Genomic DNA, 16,839 nt, shown 5'->3' with positions numbered 1-16,839 from the left:
GCCCAGAATTTGTTTCTCAGTCATTTTCCAGCTTTTTGAATTTTTAAGTAATGTTTGAAAATAATTGTGATAAATGTTTCTAATAAATAAATGTTTCTAATGAATGTTTGTTTTTCATTTTGTGCTTCATTGTGGTGTTCTAATACAAAGCCAGAGAGATCTGGTCGAGCCACTTTGGGCAGCGCAGATGGAGATCACATTTGCACCCCTTCCCCTACTAAGGCTATCTCATATAAAATACATCATTCAAACTCAACAAGAGCAAGGCTCTGGGGCAGTAGTTATTAAACTAGTCAGACTCAGCTCCTGAACACATCTAGAATTTCTTTTAAAGAAGGGTCAGAGCAGGAATACAAGCCAGCTCGTAGGATTTTTTTTTTTTTTTATGTCTTTGGCTCTGAGTCTGGTATGCTGAAATGATAACCTGTCAGTGACTTCTAGTGCATACTTTCTCTTTTTATCCTGGCCTCTACAGCCAGCATTGCAGTTAGATTGTGTGTGTGTGTGCACATGCATGTGAGAGCATTTACTTGCATATGTGTAGAGGCCTGAGGACAATATAGATAGGTGGTGTTCCACCTACCTTGTTTTAGAAGACAGGCTCTCTTAGTGGCCTAGAACTTGCCAGGTAGGCTAGGCTGACTGGCAGTAAGCCCCATCAGTCCACTGTTTGTATGTCCTTGGTGCTGGACTTCGAGTGCTTGTCACTACCCCAGGTTTTTATACGGGCCCTATCAGGCTCAGCCTTTATGCTTGTAAGGCAAGTGTGCTTTACCAACAGCGCCATCTCTCCAACCCTAGGTTAGATTCCTTTAAAGACTAATTCTCTTTCTTCTTACCCCATAGTCTTGGCTAGTATTTAAAATTCATTACTGAATTGATGACTGTGCTATGTCTAGTGCTTTGGAGAAGTAGCTAAATGTAAACATGTTGCTACATGACCTGTAATTTCCAAGGCAGTCTCAGTTACAGGCATTTAAAAAAAATATTTAGTCTTGAGTGTGTGTTTGTGTGTTGTGTGTACATATAAGAACACGTGCTGTATATAGCATATATGAGGTCAGAGAACACCTGATTCTCTCCTTCCACAGTAGGTTCCTGGGATCAAACTCAAGTTATCAGGCTTGCTCAGTTTTAAGAGGCTTTTTGTTTTTTGTTTGTTGATTTATTTGGGAGAGAGTCTCATGTAGTCCAGGCTGGCCTCAGACTTGCTGTGTATCTGAAGGCCATCTTGAATGTGGACTGCCTTCACCTCCCAGTTGTACCACTATGGAGTGCCACCAGCTATGCAGTGCCAAGGAGCAAACCCAGGGCTTCCTGCACACTAAAGCACTTTGCCAAGTGAGTCACAGCCCTGGCCCAACAAGGGATCTGTAAATCAGCATTCAATGACGTAAGTCTGTGGAGCCTGGTGAACTCTAGAAGACTGGTTTGTGAATCTCCTGAAACAGTGACAGGCTTAGAAGATAGGCACCATTTCCTCAGGAGTGGTTTGCTTTCTTTGATTAGTATTTCAAAGGATTTGCTGGCTAAGGACAAAAAAAGGTTAGATGATCACTGTACTTGATATAAAAGACACTTTAATTAACATGAATGATAACATGTTTTCCTTTCCATGTGTGTTTTTCAGTGAGTTAGAAGACTGCCCAGTATATCCCCAGCAGGGAGCTCTTGAGTCCTCTTGGATTATACAGTCAGTCAGCTTTGCTGCTTTTCCCCTCCTTCTCTTTTTTCTTCTCTCCCATTCTCTACTCTCTGGCCCCTGTCTCTTTCCATCACTATGTAGACCAAGCTAAAATAAATTCCTTAATTGTTGGCAGTTAGTTTGTTTCATCTTGTGGTATAAGATTCATACAGCAACCTTGAGACAGTTCTAAAATGGAAGCTATGAACATCAAACTCTTTAGATCTGCATGTTTCCAAAGGCTATTCTCTCTGGTTTCTTGTTTGGTTGGTTTTTGGTTTTGTTTTTAAAGAGATAATTAATTTTTTCTCACTCTGCATTACTGAACCATTTAACCATCCCAGGACAAATTCAGCCATAAAGGCTTTGGTGAATGTTCCTTTAAAGCCACGTGTGACTGGATAAGGCCAGGTGTTTATAGTCTGGCTGCATGGGTGCTCAGAAGGTATTGAGCACCTGAGTTCAAAACTAGCCTGAACCACATATCGAGACTCCACCCTCTTAAATTGAAAGAAAAAGAAGACCTGAGCTTCCTTCCCAACCAAGTCCTCACCTGGTCTTTAAGAGGCTATTTTCTGACACACAGGATTTTTTTGTGCTCTGTGAGAGCTAATTTATTCTGTCAGTGCCTAGAGAGATGTGGCGTGTACTTTGTCGTGTGCCTCTGTGTTCCCACCCTCCTGGTCCTGGCACCTTTCCAGTTACTAGTGGTGGAGTGGGTGTCTTTGCTTTGTTTGAGACTCACTGCTCTGATAAATGCCAGTCCATCTCTCTTCTGACATCATGTTAGAGGCAGAGTTGTCCTGATGGACGCCCCCAGCGTCCTGTGTCGTTCTGTTTGTACTGTACATGAGCCTAGGTGGTTTTTGTTGTTACTTTGGTGCTTTGTTTATGGAGGCTAGCCCTTTGCTCCGGTGCTAACATAATCTTACCTCATCCTCTTGAGACTTCAGGTGTGTGCTAGCATGCCCAGCAGCCACCTATGGTAGGCATTTTTGATTTTTGTTTTGTTTTGTTACTTTGTAGTCCAGGCCAGCCTCTAAATTCTTGAATCTCTTACCTTAGCCTCTTAACTGTTTAATTTACAGGTATGAGCCACCATACCAAGCTGTTTTTTTTTTTTTTTTTAAAGAGAGGGACATAATCTAAGAGATTCTATATATTTTAAAGAGTTATTTATTTTTTTATGTGTATGAATGTTTGCTTGTTTGAGTGTAAACCACACTTGTGCCTGGTATTATTAGAGGCCAGAAGAGCGTGTTGGTGGGCCCAGTAGAACTGGAGTCATAGAATCCAACTCGCATCTTTTGTGAGGGCGCCAGGTGCTCTTAATGACTAGATCGTCTTTCCAGCCTGGAACCTGCAGCTTTATTCCCAATAGAAGTCAGTGTAGTAATTATCTGTCTTGTTTATTGTGGGAATAAAACTTGACAAGAGCAACTCACAGAAGGATTTACTCTGACTCTCAGCTCCAGAGGCTCAGTAGATGGTTCAGGTGGATGGGGGAGGGCCAGAGGCGCCACTTAACATTACCTCACAGGCAAGAGGCAGAGAGCCATGAGTGCAGAACTGACTTTGTCCTTCTTACATAGTTGAGACCTCACCTCAGAGTCGCTCTCCCACCCCAGTTAACCTCATTTAGAAGCTCCTCACAGACTGACTCTAAGTCCTGTCAGGTTGACAATCAGAATTAACTGTCAATCATTTGTCTAACCAGAATATATGGAGCTTTTGAAAACTAGATTTTGGCATCACTATGTGAAGTTGTCTGAGTTTGAGCTGCCTAACTGATAATCTCCCCACATTCCTGGAAACTGAGTGTGATAGTGTCCGTCCCAGCCAAGCTTCTGGAAGCTGCTCTCATCAGTGCTGTCAGCTTTCTGCACTGCGGTTTCTCACAGGGGGCACTAAGGACTCCACCACCAGCTGACACTGTCCTCAGAGAACATTGGGCCTTTCCCTTCTAACCAGTCTACCTTTTGCTTGATAATTGAGCATTTACTCTTCAACATGTTAGTGAGGGACTATGTGCTGTTACAGAATCTGTCAGTGACTAGTCCTATTTGTTTTGGCTTTTTGAGATAAAATGTGCGTGCATGCCTGTGTGTGTGTGTGTGTGTGTGTGTGTGTGTGTGTGTTTTCATCAAATTTTTCATCCTTCTACCTCAGCTTCCCAATTGTTGTGCTTAGAAGCATAAACTACCATATTACATTTATACACATCACATTTTTTCTATTATAAAAGATACACATGTTTGTCCTGCAGAATCTTGAGAAGCTTCTGTTCAGACAATGTATTTCTTACTGAAGTGCTGCAGTGACAGCTGTCTTCGTCGTCTTTCCTCTTGTCTACTTGACCTCTTATCTCCTGTTTTGCAGGCACTCCAGCTGTACACTTCTGAGAAATTGAACTTACCGCTGCCTCCTCTTGTGCAGATCTGACCAGCCATCTCGTTGCCATCCACCGAGAGGAACTGTTCTTCACACAGTTGTTGAAGCCATAAGTCTGAGGACCCTTGATGCTTCTCCACCCTCTAATTGTAATGAAATTAGAATCTTGCTTGTTTACAAACCATCCCTCTACTAGTCTCTTAGTTCACACTCTTCTTTCCTGCATTCCCCCAAAACCTCTACTTTGTATGTCTTCCTTCAAGGTTTAGCTTAGAAAGTAAGGCCTCTCAGACCTGTTTCTAGCTCAGTGCCAGAGAGAGCCTCACCTCTAAAATGCCCACTCCTCCTCTCTCCTTCCCTCTTGACTCTCAGCACCTCTACTACCCTACATGACAGGTTTGTCATGGTCTGTAGTAATTGTTTAGTTTTCTGTTTCTTTGTAGCAGCCACTGTGTGTTACAGTTGTGTAGCAGCCAGTCCTGACAGGTCGGTAATACTAAGCAGTTAGAAGGAAATAGACATGTGTAGGGTGGATACTCATGTGAAGGAGTTCTGAAGCTGTTATGTTTTATGGACCTCATTGCTTTATAGTTGACTTGTGATGTGATTCGCTTCCATCTTTCTGGTCCCATCCTAACATAACAGTTCTATGAACAAGCTTCCAAAGTGACAAGTATGGCAGGACAAGCAGGAGTGTGGGCTGACAGACTGACTTCGCCCTTCCTATGGCCATCCAGTACAACAGGGATAAGATGCTTGCTCACCTAGCAGCTGTGCCAGTGGTGCAGAGGGCAGAGTTTAGTTGACTAGGGACGGGGAGGAGGAATCTAAGTGACTTTTTTTGTTTCTGGTTTGTTAGTGTGGGTACCTAAGGTTGTCATCAACTAGTAGTGTTGGGTTTTGAGGCTCTTACTGACATATCCAGGTGAGCTAGTCTACCACACAGTAGGCTCTGAAGGTAGGAGAGCATGCCACAGGAAACAGCAGGCTGGAGAGTCACCATGTGTGGGAGCTAATCAGAGCTAGGAATAGTCATCTAGACATCACCTGAAAGGAATCATGGTCTGTAGAGAGAATGAACCTTAAGGGCCTCTACTATCTAACAGCTAGGAAAGGAAAGAATCTAGCAGCCGAGGTTGAAGACTTGGGCAATAAAACACCCGTTCACTTAAGTTTGCTTCAAGGAGAAAGACAAGGAGATAAATCCTTTTTTACCCAGTTAATATAGATGCTTGAAGACAGACTGTTTCCTTGGCTTCCTGTTACACAGTTCTGCCCTACTCCTGATAACCTCCCCAGCCCAAAGCCAAAGTCCTCAGCTCCTTTGCTGGATGCAACAGACATAGTTATCAAAGTTCTTGCTAACCTTAGTATAAGGTTTAAAACAGAGTCTGGGCCTAAGCCCCAGAAAACTGATGAAGGCTCCCAGAGAGCCTGAGAGGCTAATATGGAGGAGCTGTATAGGTTTGCATTTTATTTAAGAGAGGATGAGTGCTCGAGTATAACAGACTTTGTTTAAAACAGGGTCATGTAGCCCAAGCTGGTCTCAAAATCACTAGAGCTGAGGGTGTCCACCTCTGACACTGTCCTCACAGCCTCTCAGTCCTCATCCCCCTGCCTCCGTGTCTACATAAGGTGCTGGGACTGTAGACATGTGTCATCCAGCCTGGCTAATTACAGCGACCTTTTATAATAGAATTTTGAGGACTGGGGATGTAGTTCAGTAACTGAATGCTTGCAAGATTCTGATAATGTGATGAAGAGACCAGCAGCCATAGAGACTTGGATGGAACTTTCCACTGTGCTTGTCTCTAGCGTGGGATGGGGTAGGCAAAGTGCTGCCATCTGTTTTTATTTTTCACTTTTTATTTTTTTGGTTTTTTTTTAAACAGATGCATTGATACCCTGCATTATGTCCTTAATTAACCACATAGTTAAACCAAAACTAAGATTCTTGTAGGCTTAAGTCTTATAGGGCCTATTTTTTGTTTCAGAACTGCTGAGTGTCCACCAAGGGAAGGGGAAAGTTGACACTCCTCCTCCCAGTCTTCAGCCAGCAGCAACACAAACATGAGCTTCCTAGGCCTCCCTCCCCAGCAGTCAGCAGTCAGGTGGACTCTGGATACCTCTGCTCCTCTTTTCCTTCCTTGGGAGAGCTCCAGTTCTTATCTCGCTAAAACTGTTCATTCAGTTACTGTCAGGAGAGCAGACTTTACAGATTATGTGCAAACAAAAACTTTCCCTAATTATACTAATTTGTTCTTAAATGTTTCTTAATAATTTCTATTAATGTCTGTTAATAACCAACATGTTCTAATTATGGTTACTATTACTGGGGTGAAACTCTGTGACCAAAAGCAAGTTGGGGAGCAAAAGGTTTATTTGTCTTACACTTCCACAGTACTGTTCATCAGGACAGGAACATGGAGGCAGGAGCTGATGCAGAGGCCATAGAAGGAAACTGTTTACTGGCCCACTCCTTGTGGCTAACTCAGCTTGCTTTCGTATAGAACTTAGGACCACCACTTCAGGATGGCACCCCTCACAGGAGGTTGTGGCCTCCTCCATTGATAACTAAGTAAGAAAATGCCCCACAGGCTTCCCATAGGCTTGTGTGCACACAAGCCTGATCTTAAGGGAGCATTTTCTCAGGTGAGGTTCAGATGACTCATCTCAGATTCAAGCTGACATAAAACTAGCCAGCATAACACACAGCACCTAAAATACTGTGGGGATGAGGGGGGGCAAAGAAAACATTGTGCAATGCAAAGCAGCACATATTGCTGAAGTTTACATTCATTCACAGGCGCTCTGTAATGAGATCATTATGTGATAATTTATTATGTCCCCCCAACCTCCATTTCTTTCATTTCACTTACAGGAGGATATGAGAACCCAGCACATAGTTGACTCAAAAAGACAGCACTCAATATGACTCTTCTTTATGTATCATCTTGTTCTTAAAGAATTCTGGATAGTTCTTTTGGGAAGACTAAATTATTGTATATGATAGAAAGCTATTAAACTGTTACAGTGCAGAGAAGGGGAAGTGCTCTACCACACGTAGGTTCTGGGGTTTCAGAGACCAATCACAATGATCTTAATATCTACTCCAGGGTGGAGAGATGGCTCCTAGGTAGAAATGCCTGCCACCAAGCCTGGGGCCTGAGCTGATCCTGGAATTCACATGGGAAAGGGGAGAACTAATTCCTGTATGTTGTTCTCTGTATGTGCCATACAGCTTGTGCCTGTGCTTATATAGAAATAAATGTACAAAGGAAATCTTTAAAAGGCACTTTACATACCGTAAATGCAGAGTTTCCATCGCTACAGTTAGAAGACAGCGGAGACTGTCTTCTAAAAATGAAGGATAAAGAACATCCATTCTCCACAGTCAGCAGATATCTGAAGGCAGTTAAGGGCTGCTCTGTCAAAGGCGCTCATAAATGTGGGACCCGTGGGAAGGATTATACTTAGTTGCCCCCAGGATGCATGTCTTCTGCAATAATCTCAGCCAGAGTGGATCTCTGTGCATAGGTCTGAGTGTGTTGTAGCCTCACTCCCACAAACGTGTGACTAAAGATATTTATTACATGGGTAGGATTACTTTACAGGAGACCAAACATCCTGGAAAACACTCTTCAATCCCAGGGAACTTTTTAGCAAGGGTGTGGATCACTGGACTGTATCTAGTACCTTGTCCAAGCTGTATCCACCCTCTCTAGTTAATCTGATCATTCATTGAGCAGAGACCAGGACATGTCAGTGGCAAGTAATCATCTTTCTGTCACACCCTGAAATGCCTCCCATCCTCACCCCCACCAGGAAAAAAGAAAAAACCACCATGGTTTTGTTGTTTTGTTTTCTTTGTCTGAATTAGTTCCATCTTTTTAAGAATAAGAAGTATGACCTCTATGTTTTCTTTATGATAGCTATAGAGCATTTAATAGTCAAGATTTGATACTGGGTCTTAGCCAAAAGGTTAGTAAAGATGTATAGTTCGTATGAATGGATTATTTAGAAAGTCAAAGCATATGACAGACAAGTTATAAACAGCAAAACAGCCAACACTATGGGAATAGTTGAGGCAGTAATAGTTTTTATATGCAACCAATAAAATGCTAGCTGTGATGAACTGGAAAGATAGAGATTACAAATATACTAGGGCCTGAGAGTTACCACCATAACTTAGCAACTGGGAGGCAGGCAGGATTACATACTGAGACACTCTCAAACAAACCAACCCACCAAACAAAATAATCTACTAGGGTCAGGCATGGTAAGCATGCCCAGAGTTCCAACACTGAGGGAAGCTGAGGCAGGAGAATCACAAATTTAAAACCAGCATGGGTTAGGTAGTGAGAACTAGTTATGGAGGAAAGGGTGGTGCTGTTGGGGCTGGTAGAGTACTTGCTTAACATCTACAGAGTCCTGGGTTCAACTCCTAGCACTGCCTAGCCTATAATCTCAGAACTGTAGAGGTAGGAGGATCAGAAAGTCAAGGCCAGCCTGGTATACATGAAATCCTATCTCCTAAAAAAAAAAAAAAAAAAAAAAAAAAAAAAAAAAAAAAAACAAAACAAAAAAACAAAATGAACAACCTAGGGAATATAGAGGAGTGTCCTTACTGTTTCCTACCTCTATGCCAAGGTAGAATTTTTTAAAAAGCAGTTTCAAGAAAATGAACTTTAAAGGGTTAATTTACATTAAGTAATAGCCCTTGGCTGGGAATGAAAGGGGAATGGAGGGCGAGAGAAAACGTGGGGCCAAGACAATGTATGCTGATCAAGGACCGAAGTTTAATATTTTGCTTTCACATATAAAGAGGGAAACCCCACCACCCAGAGTCTCTTCTTGTTTCAGCCCAGTGGCTGGGTGAGGGAATAGCAGCCCGGAGGTGTCAAGGCAAGCTCAGCAGGCAGTCCATTCTTCTAGCTCCTGTAGCAGACTGCAGGGCACCAAGGTGGGCAATGCAATGCCTCCCAGGTCCTATTGTTTTGATCTACTGTGGTAAATGACTTGTTCAGGCCTGCTCAAGACTGTGGGGGAGGGCACAGTTCCCTCCTTAATTTTTTAAGATGGCAGTGCCAATATCTGGACAGGGCACAAAATTTCATCCTGACTAGGATCTTAAGTGGCCAGTGATCGTGCCTGGCTTAGGCTGGTGTCTATATTACTCCTATATTACCCATCTTCGAGGAAAACATACATAGCATATTGATGTATGCCTCTGTCTTAGGTTTATAGGAGCTCAAGAACACTCTTACCCGTCTTTAACTAATCAGCCATCATTGGCACACACTTTAGACCAAGATCACATTCAGACCAAAGGACCTGTGGGCATGCACTAGATGCAATTCTACACAGCAATGTGTAACTGCCAGGATGAATAGCTGAGCTTGCTGAGAGTGATCCTGTGTGAGGGCAATCAATCTGCTTAAAATACAAGGTTCAAAGGTTAAAAGCAACATGATTATCCAAGCAATGTATAAAATAAGGTTGAGAGCGGAAATGTTCCAGTATCTAATCCAACTGCTAATTAGCAGCAAACGTCTTTTCTATAGGCTGCATTCGTAGTAAATTTTAGGAAATACAAAAGCATGCATAGAGAAAAATTGTAACAACTTGTCTTTTGGATAATGGTTATCAAATTTGCCTAAAATGTTTGCCATGGGATAGGCCAAATATCATTATTTTTCAATAACCAATTTAATTGCTATTTGGAATAAGGAATAAACCTTTTATCCAAAATACTTTTATGATTCTATCTTATAATCTTGTATTAACACAATAATAATTTTATAATAGGATGTTCTAATTTTACTTGTAGATGAAGAAAGATAAATCCACAGTAATGGTTTTTTTTTTGCCAAATGGCTTCTGTGATCACATGAGTAGCAATAATGCAAACAACCAACAATTTATCATAGTCTATATAATTTATCTGTTGATAACTAACAGCTTACTCTACTTTCAGCAAAGCTATCTCTCCTTTATTAGTTAATTGTCAAGTGGAATTAGGGCTTGTATCCCCTTGAGAATATCAAACAGAGGTTCAAATCCTCCTATGGTAAGCTTAGGATGAGGTTTTAGCCAATTAATATCTCTTAACAACTTTTGAAAATCATTAAATGCAAATCAAATTAAAAGCAAACCATTTCCTTTTTGTATATACACCTACAAGCCAGAAGAGGGCACTAGATCCCACCACAAATGGTTGTGAGCCACCATGTGGTTGCTGGAAATTCAACTCTTATATTTTTAGTTATGAGTCTAGCCTTTAACGGCTGAGCCATCTCTCTAGCCCCAACTATCTATTTTTATTAGAATTTTCTGTGCCACAGTCTGCTTAGGATATAACTGAGGTCTCAAATATTGAGAAGATACTGCCTTTGAATCTTTTCTGGAGCAACAAGTACTCCAAAATTTTTTAAGCTTGTTATATTGGAGCAAAGGCTTTGCAGAAAAATCTCCTTCAGAGAGATCAGCTAATAAAGTATCACACAATGAATAATATACACTAAAAGATTCAAACTCTCTCTCTCTCTCTCTTTTTTTTGTTTTGTTTTGTTTTGTTTGTTTGTTTTTGTTTTTTGTTTTTTGAGACAGGGTTTCTCTGTGTAGCCCTGGCTGTCCTGGAACTCACTCTGTAGACCAGGCTGGCCTGGAACTCAGAAATCCACCTGCCTCTGCCTCCCAAGTGCTGGGATTAAAGGCATGTGCCACCACCACCCGGCAAGATTCAAACTCTTAATTTTTAGTATCAAACAACAAATATATATATATATGTGTGTGCATATATATATATATATATATATATATATATATATATATATATATAAAGCAATTAACCATTCTTTGCGGCAAACGTTTCTAACGATATTGCTCCATGGGTTCTCAAAAATTACAAGCAAATTTATTGAATGCAAACCTCCCACCTTTACCAGAAATGTAAAGAATGGTATAAAAACAATCTTCTAGATCTATAATAATTCTATATGTATTTACTGGAATGGCAGCTCGAGTAGGCAAGTTAGGCTGTAATGTCCCATTAGTTTCATAAACCCTAAGTTTGAACTTTGTTTTGGATTAATTTAATAACCAATCCTTTTTAGCTGAGTGAGTATCATATAAAGGCCAAGCTAAAGGCAACCTTGTCCTCTAATAATTGCTACATAACTTAAGATTAGGTCTCTTGCTAGTAATAGATTGAATCCAATATACATTAGAGGAACCAAAGCCATCTCATTCTCATTCTTAACAAATTTGGAAGGAAGCAAATACAAAGAAGCCAAAACAATTGAATAATTCTTTTGCCAGCAGGTACAGTTATAATGTCATGGAGGGAAGCAGGCATAAATTTAATTTCTCCAGCATAATCATTATAACTCTTGGCCCACAGACTGTTGTGAATGTCTTTGGGTCTTAGATTTACACACACGCACACGTACACACGTACACGTGCGGGTGCGCACCCCCCCCCCCCCCAAAGAAACAAGCAAGGCAAAAAACAAATCTGGAAAACACCTTTCTAGGAGCTGGTAGTGAAGACCCAGGACAAAAGGAATGTTTGGCACCTATGCTTCTGTAAATGTTCTTAATCTCAGCCTATTTTCTGAGGCCTGACCCAAAGACTAGGCCTGTACTGCACTGCAGGGTTTTTTTAAACTTTAAGTCTACATGCTGTATCTTTTTCTTTATAAACAGGGGGCGAATCAAAAAATCTCAAACTCACGATTGAACTGCCAACTGTAGCCAATGGAATATTGGCAGTTTAACTATTTTTAAGCTTCTTTTGCAACATTAGAGTATAACCATAATTTTGAAAAACAAAACCAATTTTAACGATGTAAACAACCTATTTTCTCTAAAATCAACACCAAGTAGATTAGCTTTATGTTACAAAGTTTTGCTGCCAATTCTTATATATGAATGCACGATAGTGCAGCTTTTAATAACTCATTAAAGAGACATTGTTTTTAAATCTTATCTTTATACATCTGGTTTCTGAATGACTCCAACCCTGAGTTACCAATCTTAAGGCAACTTTCTGTTACCAAGGTTGTAAATTTTTAATAATACCCAATAACTTATAAGCCAATAATCTATAACCAACACATGCAGGACATATTTATATCTTTAAAACCAATAAGAAACAAAAATGAAGTGACAACACATATTATATATTTAGACTAAACAAAATTTCTTGCTTTTTCTCGCTATAATTTCAAGAGAGAAGCACCTTGTCACAGAGATTTTTTTAGGACAAACAACTCTTAGCTTCCTTATAGAATCTAAAAAACTGCTGGTTCCTTTAAAAGCAGCTTATGCTGACAATCGACTTTTAGAAAGGCTTTTCCAGTTCAGCTTGACTCTTAGCTACAGGTGTTAAGAAAACTTATCAGCCTCTGCTCTGCATATTAAGACTGTCTTTAAAACCAAGTTAAACTAGACCAAGGGTTGGATCAAGCAATTTTAACAATCTTTTGAACATCAAACATAGAACACCATAAAACATAGAACACTGATCATTCAGACAACGAAACAAAAAACAGACAACTGACACACATGGACATTGCTGTGCCAAGGACAAACAATAAACAAAGAAGGCAGAATTATGGATACTACTCAGTGCTCTGCCTTTTTCAGTTTTCCAATTCCTTTTTTTTTTTTTTTTGGTTTTTCGAGACAGGGTTTCTCTGTATAGCCTTGGCTGTCCTGGAACTCACTTGGTAGATCCGCCTGCCTCTGCCTCCCAAGTGCTGGGATTAAAGGCGTGCGCCACCACCGGCTTTTCCAATTCTTTCTAACCCTGCTCCTCTCGCCTGAGGCAGCTCCTGGACTGCGGGCAGATGCCGATTAGTATTCTCCTATCCCAGAATCACTGTCACCTCCTAGATGAGTTTGTGGCAGGTCAATGCTCACTCAGTCTAGACCGTATCCCACTTAAACACACTTCGTGCAAACACAGCCATAACTTAGCTAGCATCAGTGTTGTTCATTGCTCACCAAGTGCTCTGGATCCTCTGCTTCTTTTTCCATTTTCTGTGGAGCTCCACCAAGACAGTGTTCCTTAGCTGGTCTTCCATTCTCAGGCTCCAGGGTCGGGCACCTCTGTAGCCACCAGTGGCTACAGGTAACCGGGTTCACCTGAGAGGAAGCTGGGAATGAAAGGGGAATGGAGGGCGAGAGAAAACGTGGGGCCAAGACAATGTATTCTGATCAAGAACCGAAGTTTAATATTTTGCTTTCACATATAAAGGGGGAAACCCCACCACTCAGAGTCTCTTCTTGTTTCAGCCCAGTGGTTGGGTAAGGGAATATTAGCCCTGAGGTGTCAAGGCAAGCTCAGCAGGCAGTCCATTCTTCTAGCTCCTGTAGCAGACTGCAGGGCACCAAGGTGGGCAATGCAATGCCTCCCAGGTCCTATTGTTTTGGTCTACTGTGGTAAATGACTTGTTCAGGCCTACTCAAGACTGTGGGGGAGGGCACACTATAAGGTATTATTCAAAATCAACTTATAATCAGATTATTCTGGCTTTTAATTCCACAGAAAGTGGTTAGTTTGCTTCTGTTCTTGATTTGTGTATTAGAGACAATCTGAAATATGACTTCTGGTAAAGATGTTAGAAGCTGGGAAAATAGATTTCTCTTGCTAGATGCAGCTGCAAGCCACCTAAGTCAGCTCTGTTGTCTCCTGTTCCAGGGCATCTGTTATGCACCTTAAGCCATACTGGAAACTCCAGAAGAAAGAGCGCCCTCTTGAAATCAGCAGGGACACACTGAGAGCACCTATGAGCCACGGAAACTCGGACAATGATGCAAAGGGCAGAGCCAACTACATGAAACCAACCGTCTTTCCTTCGGCCTCCTTTGTCAAAGCATCATCTAGAAAACCTTTTGGGATCCTTTCTCCAAATGTTCTGTGCAGTATGAGTGGGAAGAGCCCTGTAGAGAACAGCTTGAATGTTAAAGCCAAAAAGAATGTGCCGTCTGCAGCAGTGCACCAGAGTGAAGAAGGACTGCCTGGGAGCTGGGCTATTGTCAAACCTGGAAACACGAAGGAGAAAATTGCATTCTTTGCAGCCCACCAGTGTAGCAATAGGATAGGCTCTATGAAAATAAAAAGTTCCTGGGATATCGATGGGAGAGCCACTAAAAGAAGGAAAAAATCAGGGGATCTTAAAAAAGCCAAGTTACAGCTCGAAATGATGAGGGAAATCAACAGCCAGTGCTACCAGTCTGAGCCACTCGCGTGTGGCGTTGAGCGCTGTTCTGTGCATTACATGAATGACAGTGGGGACGGTGTCTATGCTGCGAGGCCTCTGTCAGTGATACAGATGGTTGCCTTCCTTGAGCAGAGAGCCACTGCTCTGCTAGCTAGCTGCTCAAAAAACTGCACAAATTCACCTGCCATTGTGAAGATTTCTGGCCAGTCCCGAGGTATGCCACCTGCACCTGAGCCCTTCTCTGCTGCAGAAACTTGTGAAGAACCCAAGGAAAGAGAAAATCCTGAGACTGGCAGACCCCAGAGTGAGCCAGTCCGTGTCCTTGACATGGTAGCCAGGTTGGAGTCTGAATGCCTGAAGCACCAGGGCCAGCGGGAACCTGGGAGCTTGTCACGGAATAACAGCTTTCGTCGAAATGTAGGCAGGGTGTTGCTCACAAATGGTTCTCAGGCCAGTGACAAAAATGAAGAGGGCTCTTCAGACACACCCGACACTCAGGTGCACCCCTTGCAGCCGGTATCTGTGAGTGAAGGACCCTCTGCAACTGACCATCATTCTGCAGGGGAGCAGGCCTGGGATGGTGCTTCTCAGGGCTGTCCCTCATTGCCAGCAGGTGTGAGCTTCCACACAGACAGCACAGAGTTAGAGCTGGGTCAGGAAACAACTGTGAAAAACTGCAGCCGGGACGATGTAGAAATGGCAGAGGAATTTGATGGATCACCTACAGATGCTGCCAACTGTATACGTAGAGAGCTTGTAACACTCGCAAACCACAGTCCTGAGCAGAGACAGGAACCTCTCTGCATCAGCATCACTGTGTGCACAGTAGAGAAAGCCCAGCCATCTGCTTTAGACTCCCTTGAAGAGCCTCTTCCTGGGAGGCTGTTCTTTCTGTCACCTAGACAGGACCAGCAAGAGCATCCCCAGTTGAATGAACACCCAACAACAGAGGCGTCAGAGGCCAGTCAGCCTCAAGATGCTGCTGAGAGCAGCAGTGCATGTGAGGAGAAAGATGCCTCTGTAGAGCCACTCATCCCAGCAGCCTCTGGGGGAGGGAGTACCGTACAGGTGCTTGAGGCAGCCAGTTGCAAGAAGCAGGTGTCTCAGGACTTCTTGGAGACCAGGTTTAAAATCCAGCAGCTTCTGGAGCCTCAGCAGTACATGGCATGCCTGCCTCACCACATCATGGTGAAAATCTTCAGGTTACTCCCTACCCTGAGTTTAGCAATTCTTAAATGTACCTGCCGCTACTTCAAGTCCATCATTGAATACTACAACATCAGGCCAGCAGATTCTCGGTGGGTTCGAGACCCACGCTATAGAGAAGACCCTTGCAAGCAGTGCAAGAAAAAGTATGTGAAAGGGGATGTGTCCCTGTGCCGGTGGCACCCCAAACCCTATTGCCAGGCTTTGCCATATGGGCCTGGGTACTGGATGTGCTGCCACCAGTCTCAGAAGGGCTTTCCTGGCTGTAAGTTAGGCCTTCATGACAATCACTGGTTACCTGCCTGCCATAGCTTTAATCGGGCAATCCATAAGAAATCAAGAGGGAGTGAAACAGAAGAGGAGTACTGAAGTCCACGAGGGGCAACAGGGACTGTAACACCTGGGTCAATCTTCAGGGGTACAACCTAGCCCGGCCTTTCTGGATCTTTGCTCAGATTTGACTGTATTTAAAACGCCCCGGCATTTTAAATTGTTTCCCAGCTGTACAAGAAATTAGTTCCATGGTTTTGTTTAGTGGTGCCTCACATTTAACCTATCCAGCTGTGAAGAACTCTTGCCTGTTTTCCTCCATCAAGGACATTCAGGCAGCCTCTACAAGGGGCTCCTGAAGTGGTCCAGCACTGGCTCTGCATTTGGAGTGAGTGAGAAGGAAAGCAAACCTTTGAGAATTATGCCTCAGACAGAAAACCCAGGCACCTTAGCCTACACCTTGTATGCTTGTTCCTGTGAGAGTGGTGACGAGACGGATATGCCCTGTGGTGTTTACAGTGTAAATAATGGTTGTGTCTGCATAGGGCTGTGGATGTGCACATTAAACCCGAGCGCCTTTACCTGTAGATGAGTGCTTTGGCCCCTCTGTAAATAACGTGATTAAAATTCAGTATTGTATATTATGAACAGCTGACTAAACATAATCACCACAGAATAAGACAATATCATATAATAGATTAAAATGTTGTGCATCCTTTTGTCTGGTTAAATTTTTTTTTAAAAAAAACTTCAATAAAAAATAAACATTTTAAATGAGGTCTGGTCTTAAATAAGATTTTATTAACTTTATGAATGTTCATGTAAATTCAGGCAGAATTACATGAACATTGGGGACCAGAAGTGAGTGATGGACCCCCTGAAACTGTGCTGGGATTCTAATCTGGGTATTCCGCAAGAGCAACAAGTTCTCTTCACTGCTGAGTCATTACAGCCCAAAGATTGATGCTCTTGAGTGTGAGCACACTAAGGTGGTAGATTACCACTGCAGTGCTCAAGTGGCAGGCAGTTGTGAGCTGCCCAGTGAAAACCAGATTCTTC

The 16,839-nt window shown here is 42.5% G+C and overlaps 1 protein-coding gene across 5 annotated transcripts in view; it reads left to right on the top strand.

Moving 5' to 3' along the window:
- Fbxo34 (F-box protein 34) overlaps positions 1-16,558 on the top strand; it is a 71,444-nt gene extending 54,886 nt beyond the window's left edge. For 3 of the 5 annotated variants that reach the window (XM_034498896.2, XM_076931164.1, XM_034498897.2), the window contains exons 2-3: positions 4,064-4,224; positions 13,782-16,558. In XM_034498896.2, coding sequence (XP_034354787.1) covers positions 13,792-15,879 — 2,088 coding nt within the window. In that variant the 5' untranslated portion in view covers positions 4,064-4,224; positions 13,782-13,791 and the 3' untranslated portion in view covers positions 15,880-16,558. Of the gene's footprint in view, positions 1-4,063; positions 4,225-6,069; positions 9,263-13,781 lie in introns of those variants that run through there. The other 2 variants (XR_013109387.1, XM_076931162.1) reach the window with 2 other exon arrangements.
- Positions 16,559-16,839: the final 281 nt, after the last annotated feature.

This window comes from Arvicanthis niloticus, chromosome 3 (genome assembly GCF_011762505.2).
Source record: "Arvicanthis niloticus isolate mArvNil1 chromosome 3, mArvNil1.pat.X, whole genome shotgun sequence".
NCBI lineage: Eukaryota > Metazoa > Chordata > Mammalia > Rodentia > Muridae > Arvicanthis > Arvicanthis niloticus.
Note: the sequence above shows the minus strand (reverse complement) of the source record. Positions and strands in the feature narration are given on the sequence as shown.